The 22354-nt window shown below is 46.9% G+C and overlaps 3 protein-coding genes across 6 annotated transcripts in view; 1 reads left to right on the top strand and 2 right to left on the bottom strand.

Annotated features, from left to right (window-relative positions):
• GBA2 (glucosylceramidase beta 2) overlaps positions 1 to 6809 on the bottom strand; it is a 12275-nt gene extending 5466 nt beyond the window's left edge. Inside the window, exons 1-4 of one of the 2 annotated variants that reach the window (XM_039875420.1) lie at positions 5931 to 6809; positions 2764 to 2855; positions 2343 to 2458; positions 144 to 362 (exon numbers count right to left, since the gene is read on the bottom strand). In XM_039875420.1, the coding sequence (XP_039731354.1) occupies positions 144 to 362; positions 2343 to 2458; positions 2764 to 2855; positions 5931 to 6265 (762 nt within the window). In that variant the 5' untranslated portion in view covers positions 6266 to 6809. The remainder of the gene's footprint in view (positions 1 to 143; positions 363 to 2342; positions 2459 to 2763; positions 2856 to 5930) is intronic. The other variant, XM_039875421.1, reaches the window with a different exon arrangement.
• RGP1 (RGP1 partner of RAB6A GEF complex) lies at positions 6627 to 22354 on the top strand. 3 transcript variants are annotated; one of them, XM_039875424.1, is made up of 9 exons: positions 6627 to 6759; positions 7323 to 7457; positions 7834 to 7970; positions 8213 to 8296; positions 8397 to 8546; positions 8822 to 8968; positions 9168 to 9295; positions 9492 to 9681; positions 10170 to 22354. In XM_039875424.1, the coding sequence occupies exons 2-9, from the start codon at positions 7342 to 7344 to the stop codon at positions 10391 to 10393; spliced, it is 1176 nt and encodes a 391-aa protein (XP_039731358.1). In that variant the 5' UTR covers positions 6627 to 6759; positions 7323 to 7341; the 3' UTR covers positions 10394 to 22354. The 3 variants fall into 3 exon arrangements, with proteins under 3 accessions (XP_039731358.1, XP_039731356.1, XP_039731357.1); XM_039875422.1 differs by lacking the exon at positions 6627 to 6759 and adding an exon at positions 6761 to 6995 and having other exon boundaries at positions 10170 to 22348; XM_039875423.1 differs by lacking the exon at positions 6627 to 6759 and adding an exon at positions 6856 to 6988.
• MSMP (microseminoprotein, prostate associated) lies at positions 10512 to 11669 on the bottom strand. The gene is made up of 3 exons (XM_039875431.1): positions 11513 to 11669; positions 11169 to 11277; positions 10512 to 10793 (listed from the first exon to the last, which is right to left on the bottom strand). Exons 1-3 carry the CDS (start codon positions 11640 to 11642, stop codon positions 10613 to 10615), a joined length of 420 nt encoding a protein of 139 aa, XP_039731365.1. The 5' UTR covers positions 11643 to 11669; the 3' UTR covers positions 10512 to 10612.

The following is a 22354-nucleotide window of genomic DNA, read 5'->3' as shown; positions in this document are numbered from 1 at the left end:
AGACAGAAGACCAGTTGGACGGAGGTCCTGGGAAATCAGCATGATGTTCATGCACCAGCCCCTTCTTTCACAGGTCATGGAATTTCCAGCAGAGAGAGATCCCAGGGAAGGGAGGACAATGGGAGGAAACACGGGGATCTCACCTGGTAGTCATGGGGCAAGATGGGTGTGATCTGGCGGCAGGTGAGAGTGACATTCTGTCCAGGAAGCTGATAGACAGTCCAGGCTCGGGGATAGAGAGCGTGGTAGAATGCAAAGTACCCACAAAGGCCCCAGTTCCAGCTGCGCAGGACACTTGGGCGCTCCACGGACAGGACTTGCTGGTACACAGTCCGTCCTTCCCGACGCAAGCACACCGTGAACTAAACCAAGAAGGAAGATAGGCTACAACAAGGTAACCCACAGGCACCTCAAACTAGTCTCCCTCCTCTCAGAGTAGCTCATCTTCCAGAGCCTGCAATGGTTACCACTGCTTCACAGCCTCACTTATTCCCCAGGCCTTTCTCTCAAGCTTAGTGAGTCACCACCAAGTCCTGCCTCTTTCTCTATCTCTCTCCCAGGCTTCCTCTCCCTTCTCACTACTGAGGTCTTAATGGCTGTAATCCAGGACCTCACTGTTTCTGCTTTTACCCTCTGCCCCTTCTCATCTGGGTATCAGTAACCTGTATGTGAGTCTGTATTTATGTTTTTCAGTGACTCCCCAGGGATCTCAGCTAAAGTCTAAACTCTTCTACCTGACTTTCAAGGCATTCTTGATCTGACCTCTCCCTGTCCTTCAGACTGATTACCTATTTAAGCACCTATATTCTGGTCATATCAAATACTCATTGTTCTTGAGCACACTACATTTCCTCCTCCGTGCCTTTGCTTATGCTCATTCTCCGTCTGGTGAAATTCCCCGTCCTTCAAGGCTTGGGTCGAATGCCATCTTCTCTCCTCAAGCAGTGAGTCATTTCATTCTCTTGCGTATCCCCTACCCCTCTAGTCCAGTGTGTTATAATGTGTTTATTTACGTTCTGACTCCCTGATTGCTCTTTTGGGTTTCTTGAGGGCAGGGACCCTAATTCACTGAGTTCCCTCTCTCCAGCTATGACTCCCACATCAGAGTCAGACAGAGTTGGCCTGTGTAGGGAGAGAATGGGCAAAATCTGCCGCAGTGTCTTTTTTTTTAGTGTACTAGCTGTCCCTCTCATTTTGGCACTGACATGGTCTCACAGTCTTCATTTCCTCAAAGTCCTATTCCCTTAGTAAAAATTTAAAATTATGTTTTTGGAATAGTAGATAATGGTTAAGACCATGGGCTCTTAACCACAGAGAGAACTGAATCCCAGTGCTTCCGCTTTACCAACCATGTGACCTTGGGGACTTTACTCACTTCTTTGGATCATAGTTTCATCTGTAAAATGGGTATAATCATGATACTTATCTTATAGGATTGTCTTTAAATATTAAATATTATACAAAAAGCCTAGCACATGTTAAGCATGCAGTAATTACTTTAACTGAGGCGTCACAATTCTGGAAGGCATTCCCCTCGGGATACCTAAGGGATGAGCCAGAGAGGAAGCTTGGGGCACTGGGCAGGGCTGGTAAACCTAACTAGGAAGGGCACTGTCATTAATTGGACTCAAGGTCTGCTAGTCATTTCTGCTTTGAAGATGAGCTGAAAGCTAGAGGCATCCCTTAAACAGGAAATAAGAACTTGGTGGACAACTCAACATGGGAAGTCACTAGGGAGATAATGATGAAAGGTAGAGCACGTGCCTCTGGCAGTCCAAGGCCCAGGTGTGATGAAGGAACAGAGGAAAAAGAAGCCTCAGAAAAGGGAAGGCTAGAGATCGATGCCTGGTATAGGAGTGGCTTCCTAGGCCCTCAGCCAGAGAGACCTCCAGAGGAGGAGCTGGCCTCTGGCATCTAGCTGGCAAATCAGAGTGAGCAGTGGGCGCTCTATGCATCTTTTCCGCCCCCCATGCATTTGTGGACTTTTGGTTTTGCTTTCCCTTCTGGACCTACCATATGTTCTTTGAACTAGGTTAAATGGTCTGAGAATTCTCTGCACTCTCTGTGGCTGGGTCCTGGCCCAGCTAGTGGAGCTGGGGCAGCAAAATAGGAGGCATTTACTAGTGAAATGGAGGGCAAAGGGGTGCTGCAGCTGTTTACTCTTTCAAGAAACATGTGTTCTGTGAGTGTCTCATTCCTAGAGTACATCCTAGCACAAAGAAAGCATCCTGTAAGGACTTATTAGACTGAATCACATACACATCTATCACATTCTGTAGCCAAGACACCCTTCCTGGCCTGAGGAGGTACTGTCCTGGACTTCTCCACCTCCTGGCTCTTACTTGGTCAGCAATGACTGTCCGGTGCTGGTACATGCCAGGATTCAGTTGCCAACGACAGAATTGGCCTCTCCAGCCTCGGGTGATAGTGCCTCCCCCGATGCCACCCAAGGGACAACCTAGAGAGAAAATGAGGATCATTACTGAGGCATGGGGAGAGGAAAACAAGCCCACTTCTCACTTTCCAGACTATAAAGATGGGTTCCTCTAATAACCATGGGACTATCAAATCAACATGTTGTCCACCTTAAACTTACACAATGTTATATGTCAATTATATCTCAATAAAGCTGGAAAGGAAAAAAAAAAACCTCGGGAGTGGGAGCCGTGCAGCTTGCCTAAACTGCTAGCCTCTTTGCCTAGCTCTGCAGTAAACTGGAGGCTGGGCCATTCCTGAACTGGGCAGGGCTGGGATGAGGCTCACCGTAGATCTGTTTCAGGGGTACAGAGTTGATGAGATCAATGAAAGGTTTCTTCTTCTCCACCTGGGTCTTCCGGTACCACCACTGCAAGTACCTGAGGAGCAAGAGGCAGTCTGAGTGGAAGGGGAGGTGGGTGGTGTCTCTTAGACTTTAGTCACCTACCTCTTTCTGCATATCTAGCGGTGATTTCCCATTAAATGTCCCAAGGACCCATTACCTTTGGTTCTAAACCTCTCCGCCTCTCAACTTCTCTATTGTTTAAGGTCTCCTCCTCTTCCCAGTCACCCAGCTCACAGTGTGAAACTGTCTTTGTTTTTCTTCTCTATTCTCAAGAGCGTTCTGATCTTTCCTCACCTCTAACTCCACTACCACGGCTTTCGCTTACCTCAGGAGTTTTTGTCTGAGGTGCTGAAAGGGCCAGTTACTGACCTACAACCCCGACAATAGGCACAGGCTGCTAGGAGAGCTTCTTTTTAAAATGATTTTTTTCCCGATTATGAAAGATGAAAATTTGTGGAAGGGGAAAAAAAGTCCCACTCACCGACAACCAGTGTTGACATTTTGGGGTATTTCCTTTTTTTTTTTTTAAGTTCAAGATTTAAACAGTATGCTTTGTGATTCTGCTCTCTCATAATATCTCAGTAAAGCCTTCTAAAAATCCCAGCGTTTTCCTGGTCTTGTCACAGCTCTATCTCCAAAAAGCAAATGATTCTGTTTGGGATTCAAGGCTCATCCCATCCGTCCCAGGCCATCTTCTGACCTTACTTTCTACAAATTCCCATTCTGGGTGGGTCCTCACTAAGCAACTCTTGCCCTGCGAGACTCTCTCCCAATTCTTACCCAGCTATTTTATACCCACTATGCAAGCATGACACTTATAGCCACGTAATTGTAGAATTAACCCCTCTGGACCTCAGTTTCCTCATCTGCACAATGGGGATACTTCCTGCCCTACCTACCTACGTACCTACCTAACTCATGGACTGATTGAAAGAACAAATAACATAATAGATAGGAAAGGCATAAAGTAGAATACTTCTGTCAGGTATGATCATTACTTGTATACGCACTATCTCAATTCCCAATCAGACACTGTCCTGTTATTTCAGGGTTCCTCGTGTGAGTCTAGCATAATTTTAAGTTCCTTGGGGAATGGGACAGTGACAAAGACTAGTTATTTTTCATCACTTCAAGCACAGGGCAGAGCACATGGTCTACAGTCAATAAATATTTGCCAGATTTACAAATGAATGTACAAATAGTGGAGCATAAGAGAGATGAACAGAGATAGGAGCAAGAGGAGAAATGTTGGGGTGCATGTGGTGGGGACATTGAGGTTAAAGAATAGGGAAGGTATATTCTAGAGGGAAGGGGAGATGGAGGGAAGACAAAGGATGAAATGATGGGAAGGCAGAAAATCCTTCCTGCCAGCTTAGAGGAAACGGAACTTTGAAACTAGAGGCCAGAAAAGATTGGTGAAGGGAGGGAGAGTGCAGCAGGAATTAGGGCAGCGAGGGAGAAGTGCAAGATATGATAGGTATAACAAAAGAGTATCTGGTATAGAACAGCCATTCAATAAATATTGAAAGAATGGACTCTGTCTGGAAGAGAGAGCAATCAAAATTGAGTTCTTACCACACTGAGGCCAAGAGAACTGTCTTGTTGGAGCTCCTGATCAGTGTACCCCAAGTTCAGCTCTCTTAGGGTATGCCTTTCTCTCACTCCCTTAATTCAGCAGCTAGCCATTCCTGACCTATTTAGCCTTCTCCATAATTTCAGCCCTAATTTAGGAATTATTCAGAATTCTTCCTTTTCTCACCCCTGCTTTCTTCTCACTGCGGGACCTCATCCCATTCCAAAAGCCCGGTGTCAGTGGCCCCCACCCTATCCTGGTATGGGCAGCCATGATCCAGGGGGTTGAGCACAACTTCAGGCTTCTATGACTCAGCTCATACTTAGGGGCTGTGGGGCTAGGATGCCCACCTGTTCTTGACCTCAGTGTCCCCACCACATGCACCCCAATGTGCTTCTCTCAGTACCCTAGCCCTAGACCCTATTTTGACCCAAAGGCTTTTGGGATTAAGGCTGGGCTGAATCAGTTTCAGGAGCAGCCTGGAGGGATGATTGTTCTCTGGTACAGGCCAACCACAGGAACTAGCAAAGGCATTGGGTACCCAGGCAGCACCAGGCCCTTCCACTACCTGGGGTTAGGAAAATGGACTCTCCACTCCCGCCCCACAGCACTGACTGGGGGGGAAAAAACCCTACTTTAGAGGCTATCAGGACCGGGTTTCCCAACCTTTATGCTTCCTTCTCTGGCTGTGTTTACTGTGTGGACTGACTCAGGATGACCTCAGGGTGATGCTTTTTGTCCTTCCATCCACCTGTTCTTAATAGATCTTGGCTTCTCACCACTACTTTTTGAACTCAGTGGGGGATCCGGCGGGATTTAGAGATCTTCTACAGACCAAGATGAGCTCTTCCGGAGTCTGCAACCTTTGGGTAGGGAGTGCAGGGAGAAGAGGGCAGGCTTTGGAATGTTATTACTAAGAGCTCTAGAGCACCTATAACAGTGCCTCTCTGGTCAGAGGTCTTATTTGCTTTTTATATCAAGAGCTGTCGATCCCAGAATAGAGTGAACAGTACCTCTCACCCATTCCCTGGAGCTAAAGCTTGAGTAAAGAAACTGATCTAATCGGTATTGAGACTAGTATGGTGTGCCTAAATGAGGTATGGAGAGTATCCCAGTTGCTCAGAGGAATCTGTGGTTGAGAACCTTCCCCTCCTAAATAAAACATTGTGTCAGTACCATAGCAGCCAGGCTATCTTTTCCTACCTTGCCACAAAGTATAGCTAATCCTAAAGAGCAGTTTTTGGAAAAGAGGGAGTGTGTGATAGGGAGCCTAAATGGGAAAGGCTAACTGCAGGCCTAGATGTTTCTTCTGTTCTTTCCTGCTAAAAAGACAAGTTACTGGGAGGAAAGGGGATTGCAAAGAGATATGACCTGGTCTCACCCTCCAAAACCAAGGCTTAGAATATGTTGAGGATAGGAACCACTTGACTGGGACAAGGCACCTACCTGCTTTCTCACCCTTTCCCACCCCTGTTGGAAGTCTTGTTTTGGAACAAAGTGAAGCCTAAGGTACTCTAGGCAATGGGATCTACTCACCTCAAGCCCATGCCCAGATGCTTTATCAGGTTGCTTAGGGAGATGTTGTTGGCATTAAAGGGTTTCCTCTTCTCTGCAAACTCATGAGCCAGGCAGATGCGCCAGCCAAAGGGAGGCACCTGGTGGCCCTTAGCTTTACCCTCGTAGGAAGCCATCAGTTGCTCAGAGTCCTCTGGACTGCTGTAGCCCGGCTCATTTTGGGGTCGATCGTCCTCAGGGTTCTCGCAGTCAGTAACCTGCACAACCTCACTGCCTCCAGTATCTTCAGGGCAATAAACCTGTGGGTCCCCTTTGGCACAGCTGGTTTGCTCAGAGGATGGGACTCCGGTTCCCATGTTCCCTGGATCCTGGGTCCCCACGACCTCGATGGTCCCGGGTCCCGAGCCTTCTGGTACAAAGTATTTCGCCAGCCACGTCCAGATGTGGGCGCCGGTTGTTGTTAAGTGCCGTCCGGTAGGGCCGTGCGCTGGGGAAAGCTGAGGTGAGCAGGTGTCTTGTAGAACCTGGAAGCTCTTGCTGCAGCGGCGGCGGAGACGACAGCAATGAAGATGCCTCAAGCTCTCCCTCGGTAGTCTCTCTAGGTCCTGGGCGGGAAGGGTCAGGCCTCGTCGTCATTGGGCCGTGATGATTAGCTTGCCCGGCCAAACGGCGACTACTGGGCTGGCGGAGAGGGGAGGAGCCCGGGGAGCCAGCCCGCAAGGCACCGCCCCCGGGACCGGCCCGGGAGCTCGCGGCAGCCTCAGCCGCGTCCCCCGGCCGCGGCACCAGGACCCCCAGGGTTGGGCGCCGGGGCCCACCGGCCGGTATCCGGGGCAGCGCCCGCGCCCAGGTGCCAGGCTGTGGGAAGATGACCCAAGGCGGTGGGGCCCAAGCCCCTTCCGGTCGGGCCAGCCCGGCGTTTCCGGCCGGAAGGGGCTCCGTTGGGGGTGGAGGCCGAAGGGAAGTCCCTCCTCTGCTGCACTGCCTCTGCGGCGGACCCCGCCAGGCACTTGGTCGGGTCCCGGTGTCGGGGAGCGGGCAGGCGAGGGCTTTGGTGTGCCTAGACCCTAGTGTGGACGGTGCGAGGTGCTCGGGCTGGGGGCGCGAGGTGACGGGTGTCCGTGGCCTGGGGCTGGAATGCGGAGCCTTAAGGAAAGGGGGCGCGGAGGCCGGGTTGGGGATTCGGGGGGTTAGGGGGACTAACCCAGCGCTGAGAGGGGCAAGTGTCTGGGGCTCGGAGCGACGGCCTACCCCTGGGTAGTACTGAGTCAGCTGTCCCCTGCACCTCCCCTCCACCTCCCTGCCGCCAGATCCAGGAGCTTCCCTCTGACACTGTGGTGCTGACCCTCAGGCTTCACTCAGACACCCTCCCTGTCATGGTACTGACCTCTGACCTCCCTTGTTTCCTTTTAGATCCGATTCCAGAGCTGCCATGATTGAAGTGGTAGCAGAGCTGAGCCGAGGTCCTGTGTTTCTAGCAGGGGAGGCGCTGGAGTGTGTGGTGACAGTCACCAACCCCCTGCCCCCCACGGCCACTTCTGCATCTAGGTGAGGATGCTGGTACTGGAGAAGGTGGTCTTTTTGAGAGGAAGCCTGGTGTCTGTAGTGCTAAGCCAGAGTTCAGGTTATCCTGTAGCTGGATCATCACCTCCCTGCTCATTATGCTCTCATATTAGGAAAGGGCTGTTTAACAGAAGATGTGATGACATAACCCTTTACTCTCCTTTCCTCTTCCTCCCTCCTCCCCCATTCTCCTTTTTACCCATAGTATACTTCTCTTTAACAGTTTCTCTTTGGTGTTCTGCATTCCCTGATCCCTAGGACAGCCACCTCAACCATGTTGACCCCTTAGTGTGGTTGGGTGTTTGGGAAAGTATTGGTGAGGTCAGGAACTCCTTTTTGATGCCTCCTTTTCCTTCCATAGTGAGGCTCTGGCCTGGGCCAGTGCCCAAATCCACTGCCAGTTTCATGCCAGTGAGAGTCGAGTAGCACTGCCTCCCCCTGACTCCAGTCAGCCAGATGTTCAGCCTGAAAGCCAGACTGTCTTTCTACCACACCGAGGTTAGAGACGGAGCATTTGCCTTTGGTGGGAAATGGAGTAATTGTCACTGAAGGGTGAAGTTAAATTGTTCTGGTGGGTCATTATAGTCTCTGTGACATTGGGACTATGGAGGAATGTAATTGCTGCTTTGGGGGTGTAAGACTGTTGCTATCTCACAGCAAGAAAAAAGGATTAGCTTACTGCCCCCACTTGCTGTGCTAGCTTTAATGTGCCATTAAACTGCAGTCTTTATCTTTTTTAGGTGAGAGGGGTCAGTGTATCCTTTCCACTCCACCAAAAATCCTATTCTGTGACCTGAGGCTAGATCCTGGAGAGTCCAAATCATGTGAGTGACTGTCTCCCACCCTTGGAATGCCTTCTAAGGCTCCTGGTGGGAGGACCTCTCTGGCTGCCTCTGGCTGCCCTGACTACTACTTCCCAACCAGACTCCTACAGCGAAGTGCTGCCCATAGAGGGACCACCCTCCTTTCGGGGTCAGTCAGTCAAGTATGTCTACAAACTGACCATTGGCTGCCAGCGTGTCAACTCACCCATCACTTTACTCAGGGTCCCTCTGAGAGTTCTTGTGCTGACTGGTAAGTAAGGGTTCCTGGAGGGAAGAGCTGGGGAAAAGCCTCACCAAAGCAGAAATGATCTTTAGAGAGCTTGTGAGAGGGGCTGGAGGGAAGCTTTCTGGTCTTAGTGAAGGTACAAGGGAGTGGGAGGGGGTGTTCTCGAGAATAGATTGACATGTGTACCTCAGCTTGGCTCCCCTTGCCTTCAGCCTTCTCAGGTTGGAGTCGAAAGCCGTAACCTTTACCCTGATCTCTGTTCCCTCCCAGCATTACTTCTCCATTTATTCTCTCCCTAGGCCTTCAAGATGTCCGGTTTCCCCAGGATGAGGCTGTAGCCCCATCCAGTCCATTCTTGGAGGAGGATGAAGGTGGGAAAAAGGATTCATGGCTGGCTGAGTTGGCTGGGGAACGTCTCATGGCTGCCACATCCTGCCGAAGCCTCCGTGAGAATTTCCCCGCCCCATCCTCCCCTTTAGTATTCCTGGCTCAGAGGCCGGTTTTCCTAACTGCCACATACTTCTCAGGATCCACTGATATTTCACCCCACATTATAAAGAAAAGCCCTATCTTTTGGTTTCTGGCTCCCAGCCCTAGTCATTCCCCATTGTGGACTCCAGGCTGACAGTGTCCCATTTTCTCCAGATCTATACAATATCAGTGATCATCGAGGAAAAGTTGGGACATTTGGCATCTTCAAATCTGTATACAGACTCGGCGAGGACGTGGTGGGGACTTTAAACTTAGGGGAAGGAACTGTAGCTTGTTTGCAGGTGAGAAGGGAGAGGGGCTTTTCGGGCACTGGGCTAGGGTAGAAGGAGAAGGGCCTGCATAAAGAGGCGTGGTATATAGAAGTGGATAGTGGGGTTACTCAGGGTCTCTTTAGTAAAACAGGTTCAGGTTGGGCTGCTCTCTTATCTAGAGTCAGCACTCCCCATACCTGCTAGCATGCACTTTTCTTGCTCCCAGTTTTCAGTAAGCTTGCAGACCGAGGAGTGTGTACAACCTGAGTACCAGCGACGCCGAGGGGCAGGGGGTGCCCCTTCTGTGTCCCATGTGACTCATGCCCGGCACCAGGAGTCCTGCCTACATACAACCAGAACCAGCTTCTCCCTCCCCATCCCTCTCAGCTCCACCCCAGGCTTCTGCACAGCCATTGGTGAGACCTTGAGCATTACTGGGGTGGGGGGAATAAAAGACTGTACTTAGGTAGAGTGTAATGGCTCCTGATTCCTAACACACTCCCAGACATACCCACTTTCAGCCTCTGACCTTAAACACCTTCTCAGATCTTCAGCCTGTTTCGTAGACACACTGACCCCTAAATTCTTAACAGCTTTGCTGATCTCTTTTCCTACCCCTACCCACCGGGACCTTGTGATTCACTGACCTCTGATTTCCCAGCACCTTTACTTCAGGCTACCACTGTCTCACACTTGTGTTATTGGTTCTTGATACTGCTATCCTTATTGTCACAGTCCTGGCTAACACACTAGATTTCAGGGAAACCCTTGATCCTCGCTCCTTGCCCTGTGACTTCTCCCCCTCTTTCTGAATACAGGATTTTGCTCGTTTGCTAACCATACCCTGTCATTGGCTTTTACTCCTGGCTTCTAATGCCTGTGCCTTTTTTTTTTTTTTATACAGTGTCCCTGAAGTGGCGATTGCATTTTGAATTTGTAACATCCCGAGAACCAGGTTTGGTGCTCCTACCTCCCATGGAACAGCCTGAGCCTGTCACCTGGACAGGGCCTGAACAAGTGCCCGTAGACACTTTCAGCTGGGACCTCCCCATTAAGGTGCTGCCTACAAGCCCGACTCTGGCCTCATATGCAGCCCCAGGCCCCAGCACTAGCACCATAACCATCTGAAACTGGTCCACCATGGCACTGCTTTCTTCAGGATACTGAGAACTCGGCACCTGGACTCTAGTATGGCCTATTTTTTTCACCTGGGGTCCAATGGCACGGACAATGATAGGCAAGCTTTTAGCATTAATTTATTTATTCAGAATAAATTGGCAGCTGCTAGTGGTTTCCCTGGAAGTGGCAGCAGCAGTGGGCAGTCAGCAGAAGGGCGATCAGTTGAGTTTAGCTGGAGTGGGGAGCAGGAGCTCCAGGAACAGGGGTGTTAGCTGAGCCCCACTCTGGGTCAGGCCCTCCCCCCTTGCAGGGCAGCCGAGGGTCAGATTTTTGCACCAAGGAGAATTGGCAGGTTCCTGCCTCCTGTCGTACCTCACACTCAGCAGGAAAGTCAATAGGATGCTGGGACCTGGGGAACCAAAGAATGGAGAAGGAGTCAGCACAGTGAAAGGCCACCGTTATCCCTCTTCCGTACAGTCCCTCTTTCCTAGCACTCCTCCCATATCTTCCCTCAGTACCTCCTTAGTCTCCCTAAGTTCTCACCTACCTACCTATGTAGATTTTTTCATTTCATAGCCGGAATATTTTCCTTCTAGATCCACCCCTACTTCCCTCACTTTGTAGCCTGAAGCCATCTCTCTCTCTCACACTCTTGTTGGTACCTTCAGGTTTGGCAAGACTCATACTGTTATTCTGTTCTCATATGACAGCAATCTAGTCATGCCCTAGCCATCTCTCAGTCACTCAAGTCAGTGCCATTCTCTGGCCATCTTTGGTCACTCACGTGTCACAGCAGCCCACACCGACAGGATGCAGACAGGTACAATGGAAACAGTCCTTGCGGAGCCAAGACTCACCCAGGGTAAAATATTTCCCTTCATAGTGGCAGGGAGCTAGGGAAGAACAGGAAATTTTAGTGTGTAGGGGAGTGGTGGTGGCAGACGGAATCACTCTGGAATAGGAGAGAATAAATGGACACTTCCCCCATATTTAGTCTCTCCTGCTTCTGAGCCGGAGGGAGTCTGGGTAATCCGACATAGGATCATCTCTAAGTCCCCCTCCTCCCAGTGCCCTCTGTTCTTTGTCCTTTCCTAACGCCTCACCCAGCTTTACCTCACCCAGCTTTACCTTGAGCTTGGAAGTAGCACTTGCTGTGGACTCCTTGGTGCTGGAGGAGCAGAGATATCACCAAGCAGATGATCCCCCAGCCTCCCAAGATCCCCTTAGCCTGTCCAGCCCAGAGCATCCTTAGGGCCATTCCTGCAGCACAGCCCTTGGGAATTCTTCTTCACTTCAGGCGACTCTCGTCTCCTTGGCTTCTCTTTGTTTCTCTCCGTGAGTCTTAGTTTCTGTCTTTTTCCCTGGGCTCCTGTCTCACACCATCTCCTTGCCCTCTGCTCTCACAGGCTTGGAGATGTTTATAAAGTGAGGACCCTGGCCCCCTGCTGAGTAGAGCTGGAAAAGCTGTAACTCTGTTTCCTGAGGTGAGGGCATGAAAACAAGAGGTCTAGCTTTAACAAGCTGTGAGAGCTGATTCATGCCCCCACATAGCTAGGGGGAGGGAGGTGGCCATGGAAGGGGCACGGACTGGGCACTTCCCCAGCAAGCAGGTGGGAGGGGTGAGGGTCTGCAGGTGGTCCTAAGATCTCTTCCTGACCTGGAGAGAAGGAAGCATTCCACTGTCTCCCCCACCCCCCAACACCACCACACACACACACATGCACATGTGTGCGCACACACACACATTCTCTCTCCAGGGGTGGATATGCTGGGATCCCTGCCTGGACCGGAGGGAGGCATTTCCTGGGGATGGCTAATCCTGTTCCCCAGCCAAACCAAGGAGCTGCAGTAGGGTGCGACAGCCAGAGGCTCCAGGCGCGTGCACAGGCACCCGGAATGGAGAATGTTTCTCTCAGACCCTAGGGCAAGGTCTCTCTGAAGTATCCTAGAGATATGGCTGCCTCTCAGAGTTGGGAGAGGGGGAGTGAAGTGTCTCTTCTCCACAGGCATCCCAGAGATGTATTCTCCATTGTTCATCACCATCAAACATTACAGCAGATGCAGAATCTCCCCATATCTGAGGATGGTTCTTTCAAAGAGGAACTTCTCTAATGTCCTAGTGGTATGAGTCACTCTAGTTTCTGTACATTATAGATAGAGGATTTAGGAATTTATTCTCAACATCCTCCTTTAGGTTTTCTGCAGGTTCTGCAGAACTCCAAGAGGGATGATTAAGAGCATAGGTTGTAGAGTGAGACCACTTGGATTCAATCCTGACTCCACTTAAGAGCTATGTGACTTTGGGCAAGTTACTTCACCTCTCTAAACCTGTTTCTTTATAAATTAGGATAGTAATACTAACTCATAGAGTCGTTAAGGATTAAATGAGATAATGCACTTAATGCTCTTAGCACTCTCCCTGGCACATAGCTGTCAGAAAACATGAGCTACTGTGGTTGGTGCTAGACTTCAGAGACGAAATGGGTAGACATTCTTTTAATGACATCTCTGTGCACAGCTGAAGGTTTCAGTTGTGGGCTGCTATTTCCTCGCATAGACTTCTATCCCTTTCACACTCATTCTCCATGTCATCCCTATCACCTCCTTCAAAAAATACCTCCGGGAGCATTTTGCTTTTGGTCCTTGTGTCCTTGAAATTCTAAATGTCTGCTGTTGAGAAACTTGCTGATAAAACTACTTTCCCTAAGTCAGTACCCTACCCTCACATCTATCCTGAGAAGAGGTATCATTTTCTTATCTTCTTTCAGCTTGCTTTAGGACTCCTGCTTTTTCTCATGGATTCTGATCCATTTCTCCCCATCCTCACTCATGCAAACTTACAAGTTCTCTTTTCTGACCACTCTAATGCTGATCATCTCTTTGGTACTAATGTCCCCTGGCCAAACTGGATTTCTTTCCCTTTTCTACACTCCAGAGATCCCTGTTTCAAGTATTCCCCACCTACTCACAGGGCCTATCACTTTGGCATTGATTTTATTTTTCCTTCTAAGTCTCCAGTCCCATTTACTCCAGGATACCCACTCGTCACCCAGTGGTTCAGATACAACTTCTCACTGACTTTTGTAGAGGGATACCCAGCTTCTCACCTTTTTGCTATTAAGGGACAACTCATCGGTCCACCTCAAACTCCCTGTTCTCTTCCAAGAAGACGGCTTAAGTGGATAGAGACACAGACTGTACCATACATTCACCCGAGTCAGGTCTGATACCCTTTCCATTTCAGAGGAATGCCGGGAGATAGAGGAAAACTCACACTTGAAGTAGGGTGCCCTGGTGTAGACTGGTGTGTGGGAGGCATGGCCTTGGACTGCTCTCTTGGCAGGAGCATGTGGATTAGAAGGCCTGTGTAGCACAAGGGCCCATATGTCTTGTCAGTGGTTAGTAGCTCTTCCACTGCCTTTCTGGGGGGAACACTAGCTGGCACCCTGGAAGTCTGGACCACAGACTACCTTTAGCTCCTGCAACCTGGAACTAACCCAATGCATGGGGAGGGGGAGATGGCAGACATGCAGGTGGGGAGCTAGAGAGTGTGAAGGTGCTGGTGGTGATGCTGGAAGGCAAAGGTGGCTTAGTGGGGATTGGTGTGAGGACTGGAGGAGAGCTGTTTGTAATGAAGTTGAGGTAGCCATATATGGGCATGAGTAGGGGGCTTCTGGAAAGAAAGGTTGGGGCTGAGCCAGGATCCCTCTCCCAGAAGTTAGCAGGGAGGAGGTGTTATTTCAATCCACTTGCATGCCTGTTGGTGTGGGAATGCTCCTGTGTGTGTCTGTGTAGCTTCTTGGGACCGGAGGCCACGCTTCTGGTTGGTGTATGTATATGCGTGCGTGCATGCATCCGTGTAGGGGTGCCAGTGGTTAGAGCTCAGCCTCGTGATTCCTGCTGCCCCTGGAGATGCCAGTTGTGGATGGGGGGCGGTGCGGCGCGGCGGTTGGCGCAAAGGCTGAGAGGGAGAGGTTGGCGCGCGCTGCCCCCTCGGGGAGAGAAAACATCCGCCGGAGGCCCGGCCGGGCTGTGCTCCAGTAGTGCCGGGCAGGTGCGCGCGGTGAGGAAGTGAGCGCATTCCGGCCCCCCGGCCACCGGCTCTCCGGTGAGTCACCGCTGACCCCCGCCGCCTTGGCCGGATAGGAGGGATTGGCTGCACTGGCTGCGGTGGGGAGATCTGGGGGACCCGGGGGGGCAGCCGAACCCGGTGTGTGTCGGTTCGGCTGCCCCAGGAGCATCGCGAAAGCACCTGAGAGAGTTGAGGGGGAGGGGACCCTGAGGGGTCCAGGTCCTGGTTTCACCCCAGGTGGGAAACACCTGATAGACATCAAATGCAGAGCTTGTGACTGAATGGAGGCAGGCAGGACCAAACCCCTGGAAGAACATCGTGGAGCAGGGAGAAGGCCCCTGAGAACTCGTGTGGAGAGGGCAGGGGCCTGGACAAAAAAGGAGAGTATGCGAGGCCCAGAAAGGAGAAGGAGAAGGGCGAGGCTGCAGAGTCAGAGCATTGGGGACTGGAGGTCTGAAGGACGGTACCGCACCAGTGCAGGCCTTGGCCAGCTAGAGCGTGTAGAGCCTGTAGGTAGAAGGAGACTTTCACGTCAGGTAGGAAGGCGGGCATAGCCAACCCTGCGAGATAAGGTCTGTCCAGAGACCTGTGCGTTGGAAGAGTGAAAGGTAGCTTTAGGAAGTAGCAGGAGTTAGGATTATTTGGGTACAGTTGTGGTTAGGTCATTAAAGGTTTTGAATGCCTCTGTGAGGAATTCAGATTTGGCCTTGCAGGTATAATCAAGAGTATAATCTGTGGTCTCTGAGCAGGAAGAGCAGTGAGTGGCTTACGGCAAGGTTATCTGTGTTTAGCATTACTGCCTGCCATTCAGTTTTAAAATTGCATGACTACGTTTATCAAACAATTTAATTTTATTGAGTTTTTAAAAAGAGAAAAATAGAAAAGTTGGAAAATCTGATTCAGTATTTGATATAAAACCCAAAGTGAGGTTATCAAGTTTAGTTTTGTGGCATTGAGTCTTTTCCTTTGTCTTGCTTTTGTGCCATTTTTTTTGCTCACTGATTTGACTAAATTCTATGTTACTGCTATGTTGTTAATGTTCTATATGTTCTATAGCATAGCACTTCTAGTTTTCCTCTTCCTCACCTTATGGTCTTTATTTTTAACTTTTTTTTTCTGTGTAGCCCTTTAATCTGCTCTTTGTAGCCTGAACCAAGTAAAACATTTCTTGTAGTGGAGGCATTGGGCTACAGTATGCAAAGACAAATAACTCAGTTTTACTATATATGTTAGGTTACTTACTATCTTCTGTGGACACATATGTAGCTGTATAGTTTCTATATTTACTCTGTGGCTGATAGGGATAGAAAGCTAAAGCTGTTTTATTCAGGACAGTATTTCTAATGGCATTTGGTTCTTGTCTCAGAAACTTTAATTCTATCATAATCTTTATAATTTGTTATCTTGAGCCAAAAGCAATAACAAGAATTAAGATCTTTACAGTTTATTTTAAAGATCCTCAAATCCTGCAGTCACTTTGGCCCCAACAGGGAAATCTGGGTCAGTTAATTAGAATAAAAAAAAAAAATCCTACTTTGGGCTCTGTTGCTTTCTCCTGTGCTGTTTCAGCCCCAGCCCTACCTTATTCCCAGTGGCTTTTGCCTTCATTCCTTCTTTGCTCTGCTGGGCATCTTTAGAGGAAAACTTCACACCGACTTCCTCTACTATAAATTCTCCCTCCCCTCAACTCTACACTTCTCTTTGCCAACATACACCACTGCTTCTAAACTGATTTTTTTTTTTTTTAAGCTCACAGCCCTTTCTGGCTCTTATCCATCTTTAACACTCTTGTTGAAATCTTCTCTTCTTCCTCTTTTCTCTTTGAAAGGACCTCAGAGTTTTAAAAGGTTAGGCTTTATTCTGCATGATCCACTTCTGTCTTCTTTCCTCTTCTATCACCTTTTTTTTTATTCGGGATTCTTTGTAAACTCTATTATGCTTGCTTTCACCACGGCTTCAGTCTTCCTTTTGTGATTAAATATTCTTCCTCTAGATACAGCAAAAGATGCTTATGTTTCCATGACTTTTTCTACAAGAAAAAAAATTGAAATTCATATCTTCTCCAGTCTCTTCTTCCTATATTCTGCAGCCAGAAGCATGACCTGGTCATTATTGTAAAGTCCATTGAGTGACAACTTAAGCTTGATGTTAGGCTAGGCACTGTATGGGGAATTTCATAATCCTAGTGTCAGATTCCTAAATGCTTATCAGCAATAGATGTAATCACGTGTGTGCATGAATGTTCTCATGTACACACACATGCACAAACTAAAATGCACCAGTATTAGAATCGTAAGTCAAAATGTGAATATGAATATATTTCTAGCATGTTACACTATAATCAAGCCAAATACATTTTAAGGTGGAAGATGAGGATGGGTAAATTTATAGCTAGGATAGAAGTTTAAGAGATAGCATCCTTTGGCATTCTGTATTCAGACCGGAAAAGGATGAGAAGAGAGTCATTCCTGTGAAGATGAAGAGACCTTGTAAAGGAGGCTGAGTTTCAGGAGCTGAGCGAGATGACTTGTAAGGCTGTGGTAAATGGCAGATGGATGGGATGGAGGGGCCAGAGTTTCAAGAACATACAGTTGCTATACCCAGACAGGCCAATATTCTCTGTGGCAGAAAATATAAAGGATTCTGTGCTTGTAATACTGTTTTCAACTATAGTCAAGTTTCCATTAATAACTCATATTGAAGTTTTCCTACCCCATCTCTGTACCACTAGAACCATTCTCACCAAAATTTTCCTTATTTTTTTTCTGTGTCCAAATTATTGTATTCGTGAGGGCCCTTACTGCCAGTAATTAACTCTCTTAAATTCCCTATCTACTTATTTGCTTTTATTTTTTCCTGTTTGCTCCACAATCTACTGAAGGCAGTAGTGACTTTTAAAACTTCTCTTATGAGACTCTCACTTTTATCTCGTTTGTAAATTGCTCTTAAATTATAGACTCAAAACTGGATATGCAGAGGAATCTAATTCTTATCTCTGAAAGATGATCAAATCAGTCTTTGCTTGACTATCTCTACTGAATGGAATGGGTCACTTCCTCCTGTAGTGGAGGCTGCCCATTCTACTGTTATCTAGCTTTAGTTACCAAGGAGTTGTTAAGCTAAAATCTGTCTCACTGTAACATCTCATATTTTCCCTTAGTTTGCTCTTTGAAACAGTATGGAAGAAATCTACATCTTTTTCAATGTGACAGCTCTTTAAAGATTAGAAAAGGTTTTGTATTTTGTTAGTTTATTTGTCTAAGCTCTTTTTACTCCAGCACTTACCAATAGAACTTTCTGTAATGATGGAAATGTTCTCTATGTGTCCAGTCTAATCATTAGCCACTAGCCACTTGTGGCGATTGAGCACTGGAAATGTGGCTAGTTGACTAAGGAACGGAATTCCAATTTTCTTTAATTTTAGTTAATTTAAATAGCCAGGTGAGGTGAACGATTTTTGTGTTAGCCAGCCCTAAACTCTGGGAGTTAGTACCTTGTCACATGGCTGTCTTTTGGCTGCTCCAGAAATCTTATGGTCACCTCAAACACAGTAAAAACATGAGTAACTAACTGGCCTCTTGAAATGTTTGGAGGCAAAACTGAAAAAAATAAAAAACAAAAAACCCGGAAATCCAAACCCCTAAGTCTTGATGTGTAATGTCAGTTTTTATTGACGTTTTAGAAGGGGCAGAAGATAAAGGTTTTATCTTCCTCTCCCAGCTCTCAAAAGCAGAACTTAAAAAAAAATTTCACATTTAATCTCTCTTTCCCTAAAAGTACCTAAAGTCTCTCTCCTTATAATGGTTGCCAAGTCTCTCCCTTCTCTTTTCCCTTCTTTCTCAAAAATATTCCTCCTCCTCCTCCTCTTTAAGCCTCATTCCTCATTCTTTTTTAGCTCCACTTCTACCCTCTTCCCCTTTAAGAAGAATTCTTCAGTGTGCTCACAGTCTTCTACATATGAATAGGCTGCATCCACCAAGGGGGTAGCATTCGTTTCCCACTGTTTTCACCCAGGGCCTCATCCTCCCTTGATTATCTTTTTGGCTTACTGTTGTTGTTCATATCTACCTCCCTTTATTGTCTGTTGTTCTCACCTCCATATTCATATCTTTAATAACATTCACTATTTAAAAAAATCATTTAGGGAGTCTCAAATTTTTTTCTGGGAGACTTCACCTAAGTCTGTATACTATGACCGAAAACTACATGTAGCATTGATTTCTGTGCATTAGAGGCAGTGGGGTTGAGGGGCCTCTCAATCATGGCATAACCCTTTTTTGTCTGGGGGCTGTCCTTTGCACTGTAGGATGTTTAGGAGCATTCCTGTCCTCTACCCACTAGATGTCAGAGGTACCCTTTCAGTTGTGACAGCCAAAAATATCTCCAGACCTTGCCAGATGTCCCATGGAGGGCAAAATTGACTGCCCCCCCACACACCCCTCCACCCCCACCTGTTGAGAACTACTGTTTTAGAATATTTCCTTTCTGAAATTGATTAATGGTTATACTTTTTCTCCCCAACTGCTGATTTGTTTGCTTGGCCTGGCTTTTCAAAAGTGTGGTCTTTGTCTTACTTGGTAAGAGGTAGCCTCTTAAAATTGCACATTCTCGAGCTCATCCTAGAACTACTGAATCAGAAACTCTAGAAGCAGAATCTGGAAATCAGATTTTTACAAGACACTACCACTGCCCCCTCCCCAAACAGGTAATTCTTATGCCCTAGGCTTGACCCTCCTGTGGCATAACTGCTGCATTACCCACATTTTTTTCCTGCGAGTCTTCCTGGTGCTCCAGCTTTGCTTCCGCTCTTGGCCTCGTGATGCCAACACAAATAGGGAGGCCTCAGGTTACCAGGACAACTAGAGCACAGGAAACCGTAAAGGCTCAGCGTTCCCACAGGCATCACAGACTGTGGCTATGCTGGCTTGCTTTCACCTCAGGGACTTGGTCATACTTCCTACTCCCCATCCTCAAACTACCCAGACTGGCAGATAACCTAGGCCCAAGCCACAGACCCTGATTTTACAGACCCGGTAGTGGAATATGGAATGAGTAGGATGAAGAGCGGTGCATGAAGCTTTCTTACATTGATATTCCACATCACCTTGGGACAGTTGAATTTTGTGTTGGTGAGAATTATATCTCCCTGCGAGTCGATGAGATTATGAACTTTAGAGTCATTTATACTTGCTTCATTGGATCTCGAGTCTGGAATCTCTTTGGATCCTTAGCTAGATGTTTTTACAATTTGCTTTGGGTCAAAAGAGTTAGCAATCTACTTCTGATACAGTGGGAGCAGCTAATGTTTAGCGAGGAAAGAATAGTTACCATATAATGAATTCGGTTTCTATTTATACTTTATTGTGGAGCTAGTTATTTGTTTTAAGGAGAGTTATCTGGTTTGATTAAGTCTTAAAGCCATGAATAAATGAAAATCTACTTGTACTCATATGCTTAGAAAATGTTGAATTGTTCCAAAACTGGAGCATTCATGGAACATTCATGGCAGGCCAGAGCAAGAGAGAATAAAGGGTGATAAGGCAGATTTGATAGCTCTTTTTACACAGTTTGAGGACTATCCTGTGGAAGAGTTAGATTAGTTTGGTTTAATTCTAGAAGGTGGAAGATGGACCTGTATTTTAAATGACAATGATGGGGGACAGATTTTGTCTTAAAAAGGAAGAATGAATAGTTAGAGGACCTCAAATTGGAATGAACTAAATTGTTAGACAGTGAATTATTTGTGCTTGAATTGTTTATATAGAGGTTAGATTGCCATTTACACAGGATGAGATTTTGGACATTAAATTGGGTTTGGCTTATAAGGAGAAGCAGGCAAATTTGTCAGAAGTCAATCACTCTTTATATTATATGATTCTGTGGCAACTATTAAAGCCATTAGTATTTTTCTAGGCACCTCTGCAAAGTTTATCCCCTTGAGTCATTGAATATTAGCGTTGGTAGTACAATCGTTAGAGATTTCTCAAACATTGTTCCCTAGTCCTCTGGAAATTCCTCAAGAACACCTCAGAGGTGGCGAGAGAGGTGAAATGTAGGATTGCTAGGGCTCTGAACCCTTTATCCATGAATGATCTTGCTTCCCACACACCCCTCCCTCCACCCTCTGCCCACTAGGATTAAAAGGGTTCTGCTGAAAAAAAAATCTTAGAGGCCCTGATATTCTTAAATTCTTCATTTTATTGACAGGGAAACTGGTATCAGAATAGGGAAGTATCTTACCAAAGGTAACACAGCTAAGAATTCAAATCTAGCTCTTCTAATTCTAATCACTTGTTTTTTCTATTCTATTAGTCCAGCTTCTTATAATTTCTGTCCATATCACAGCTATAATAATCCAGAATTTTATTTCTTCAGATCTACTATTCTCTGTTAGCCACTGGACTAGTCTCTTTGCTTTTCAATTTCTCTTTCTGGTCTGTATCATATATACACTGTTGCCATATTATTTTTATTCTTCATGAAACATTGTCTTTATCATGACATTTCTCTGCTCAAGAACCTTCTCCATATTGCCTATAACAACTTTTCAGCCTGAAACATTGTTAGCATTCTTTAGGATCTTCATTGTTTAGCTGAACTTGAGCCCAAATCTATCCTATTATGGGTAATTAGTAGGAAATTAACTGAGTCCTACCCTACCCCTAGACTCCAACTTTGTCAGATTTTTTTTGTGTATATAGTTTTAATCAGGGATGATGAGAAGATACACAAGAAATGAAGATCACATTTCATAAAAAAAAGTTGCATAACAATATGTGTAATATCCTATTTATATATGACACATACATGCATTTTAAAAATGAATGAGATGTATGGAATTTGCAAGAAAACCCACCAAACTGATAACAGACATTTAACTCATAAAGCAGATTGAGAAAGGATGGGGGATAGGGGAGGAAGGGGAGACTTAAAATATTTATTTCCGCATTGAGGAGAGCCTCGCAGGATGGAAGGGAAACCTAACGGACCCGGCTTGGAGTTGACAGAGAAAGAACTGCTTAACTATCTTGCCCTGCTCCACTGCATACCATTTCTTTGCTTCTGTCATCACTCTGCTAAAGAAGTAAAGTCCAAGGAGATCATTTGCTTGGTCAAGCTTAAGTCAAGTGCCATCTATAGCTCTGTTTGGATATAGGGAGAAAGGATCTGGGGGAAGGAGCCAGAGGGAAATTCCTTGGTTTCTGTGGAGGCAAGGCAAACATTTGATTTTGCTCTCCCAACAAGGCAGTACAATTGCCTGAAAGGATACCAGAGTACTCTTAGGAAGGATACATGGATGTTGGGAACTACAAATGACAAATATCCATTGAATTCATTACCCCTACCCTTACTTCTTATCTACAGCGCTATCCTAGGCCTTTCTTTACTTTTGACCCAATCCAAGCCCTCTGGTGTGGTTTTAACACTGGGGATTGAGGAGGCAAAGAACTGAGGGGGTGGCACTGAGAAGTATAAGGCAGGGCAGGTAGAGGGCAGTGAGTAGGTTTTACTTTGCTTTCTCTTCTTAATGTACTTACACAGAAAGCTTTTCTAGTGCCTGACAATTTTAAAAGTGATGATAAACATTTTAAAGTCAAGATACATATAAAAACCTGATAAAAACATCTGGCTATTCTAACCTGTTCTCTGATAGTGGAGCCATTCTTCCTGTAGGCCATGCAGAGTGTGTCCAGGGAGGCATTTCTGCGTGTGTGTGTGTGTGTGTGTGTTCGTGTTCGTGTTCCTGCCAGAACACATGCTGGACGATTCCCTGTCCTCCTTTGAAGATCCAGGCCCCAATAAGAGTATGTACTAGAAGTGTTCTGTTTTCCCAGAGTGAGGGTTCTTCACTTTTGAGGCATTAACTTTCCAATAAAAATAACTTTCTTCAACTCTTA

The sequence above is a fragment of the Pteropus medius genome, unplaced genomic scaffold (genome assembly GCF_902729225.1).
Source record: "Pteropus medius unplaced genomic scaffold, Ma_sr-lr_union100, whole genome shotgun sequence".
Lineage (NCBI taxonomy): Eukaryota > Metazoa > Chordata > Mammalia > Chiroptera > Pteropodidae > Pteropus > Pteropus medius.
The sequence above is the reverse complement of the archived record's forward strand: the minus strand, read 5'-3'. Positions and strand labels throughout refer to the sequence as shown.

Excerpts from the sequence above, each read along its gene's own strand:
- RGP1 (XM_039875422.1), top strand. The coding sequence starts at position 6,778 with ATGACCCAAGGCGGTGGGGCCCAAGCCCCTTCCGGTCGGGCCAGCCCG. Across the intron at positions 8,297-8,396 it reads TCCTGGAGAGTCCAAATCAT|ACTCCTACAGCGAAGTGCTG; the intron begins GTGAGTGACTGT and ends CTTCCCAACCAG. Across the intron at positions 8,547-8,821 it reads GAGAGTTCTTGTGCTGACTG|GCCTTCAAGATGTCCGGTTT; the intron begins GTAAGTAAGGGT and ends TTCTCTCCCTAG.
- MSMP (XM_039875431.1), bottom strand. The coding sequence starts at position 11,642 with ATGGCCCTAAGGATGCTCTGGGCTGGACAGGCTAAGGGGATCTTGGGA. Across the intron at positions 11,278-11,512 it reads GTGCTACTTCCAAGCTCAAG|CTCCCTGCCACTATGAAGGG; the intron begins GTAAAGCTGGGT and ends GTTCTTCCCTAG. Across the intron at positions 10,794-11,168 it reads GGTGTGGGCTGCTGTGACAC|GTCCCAGCATCCTATTGACT; the intron begins GTGAGTGACCAA and ends TTGGTTCCCCAG.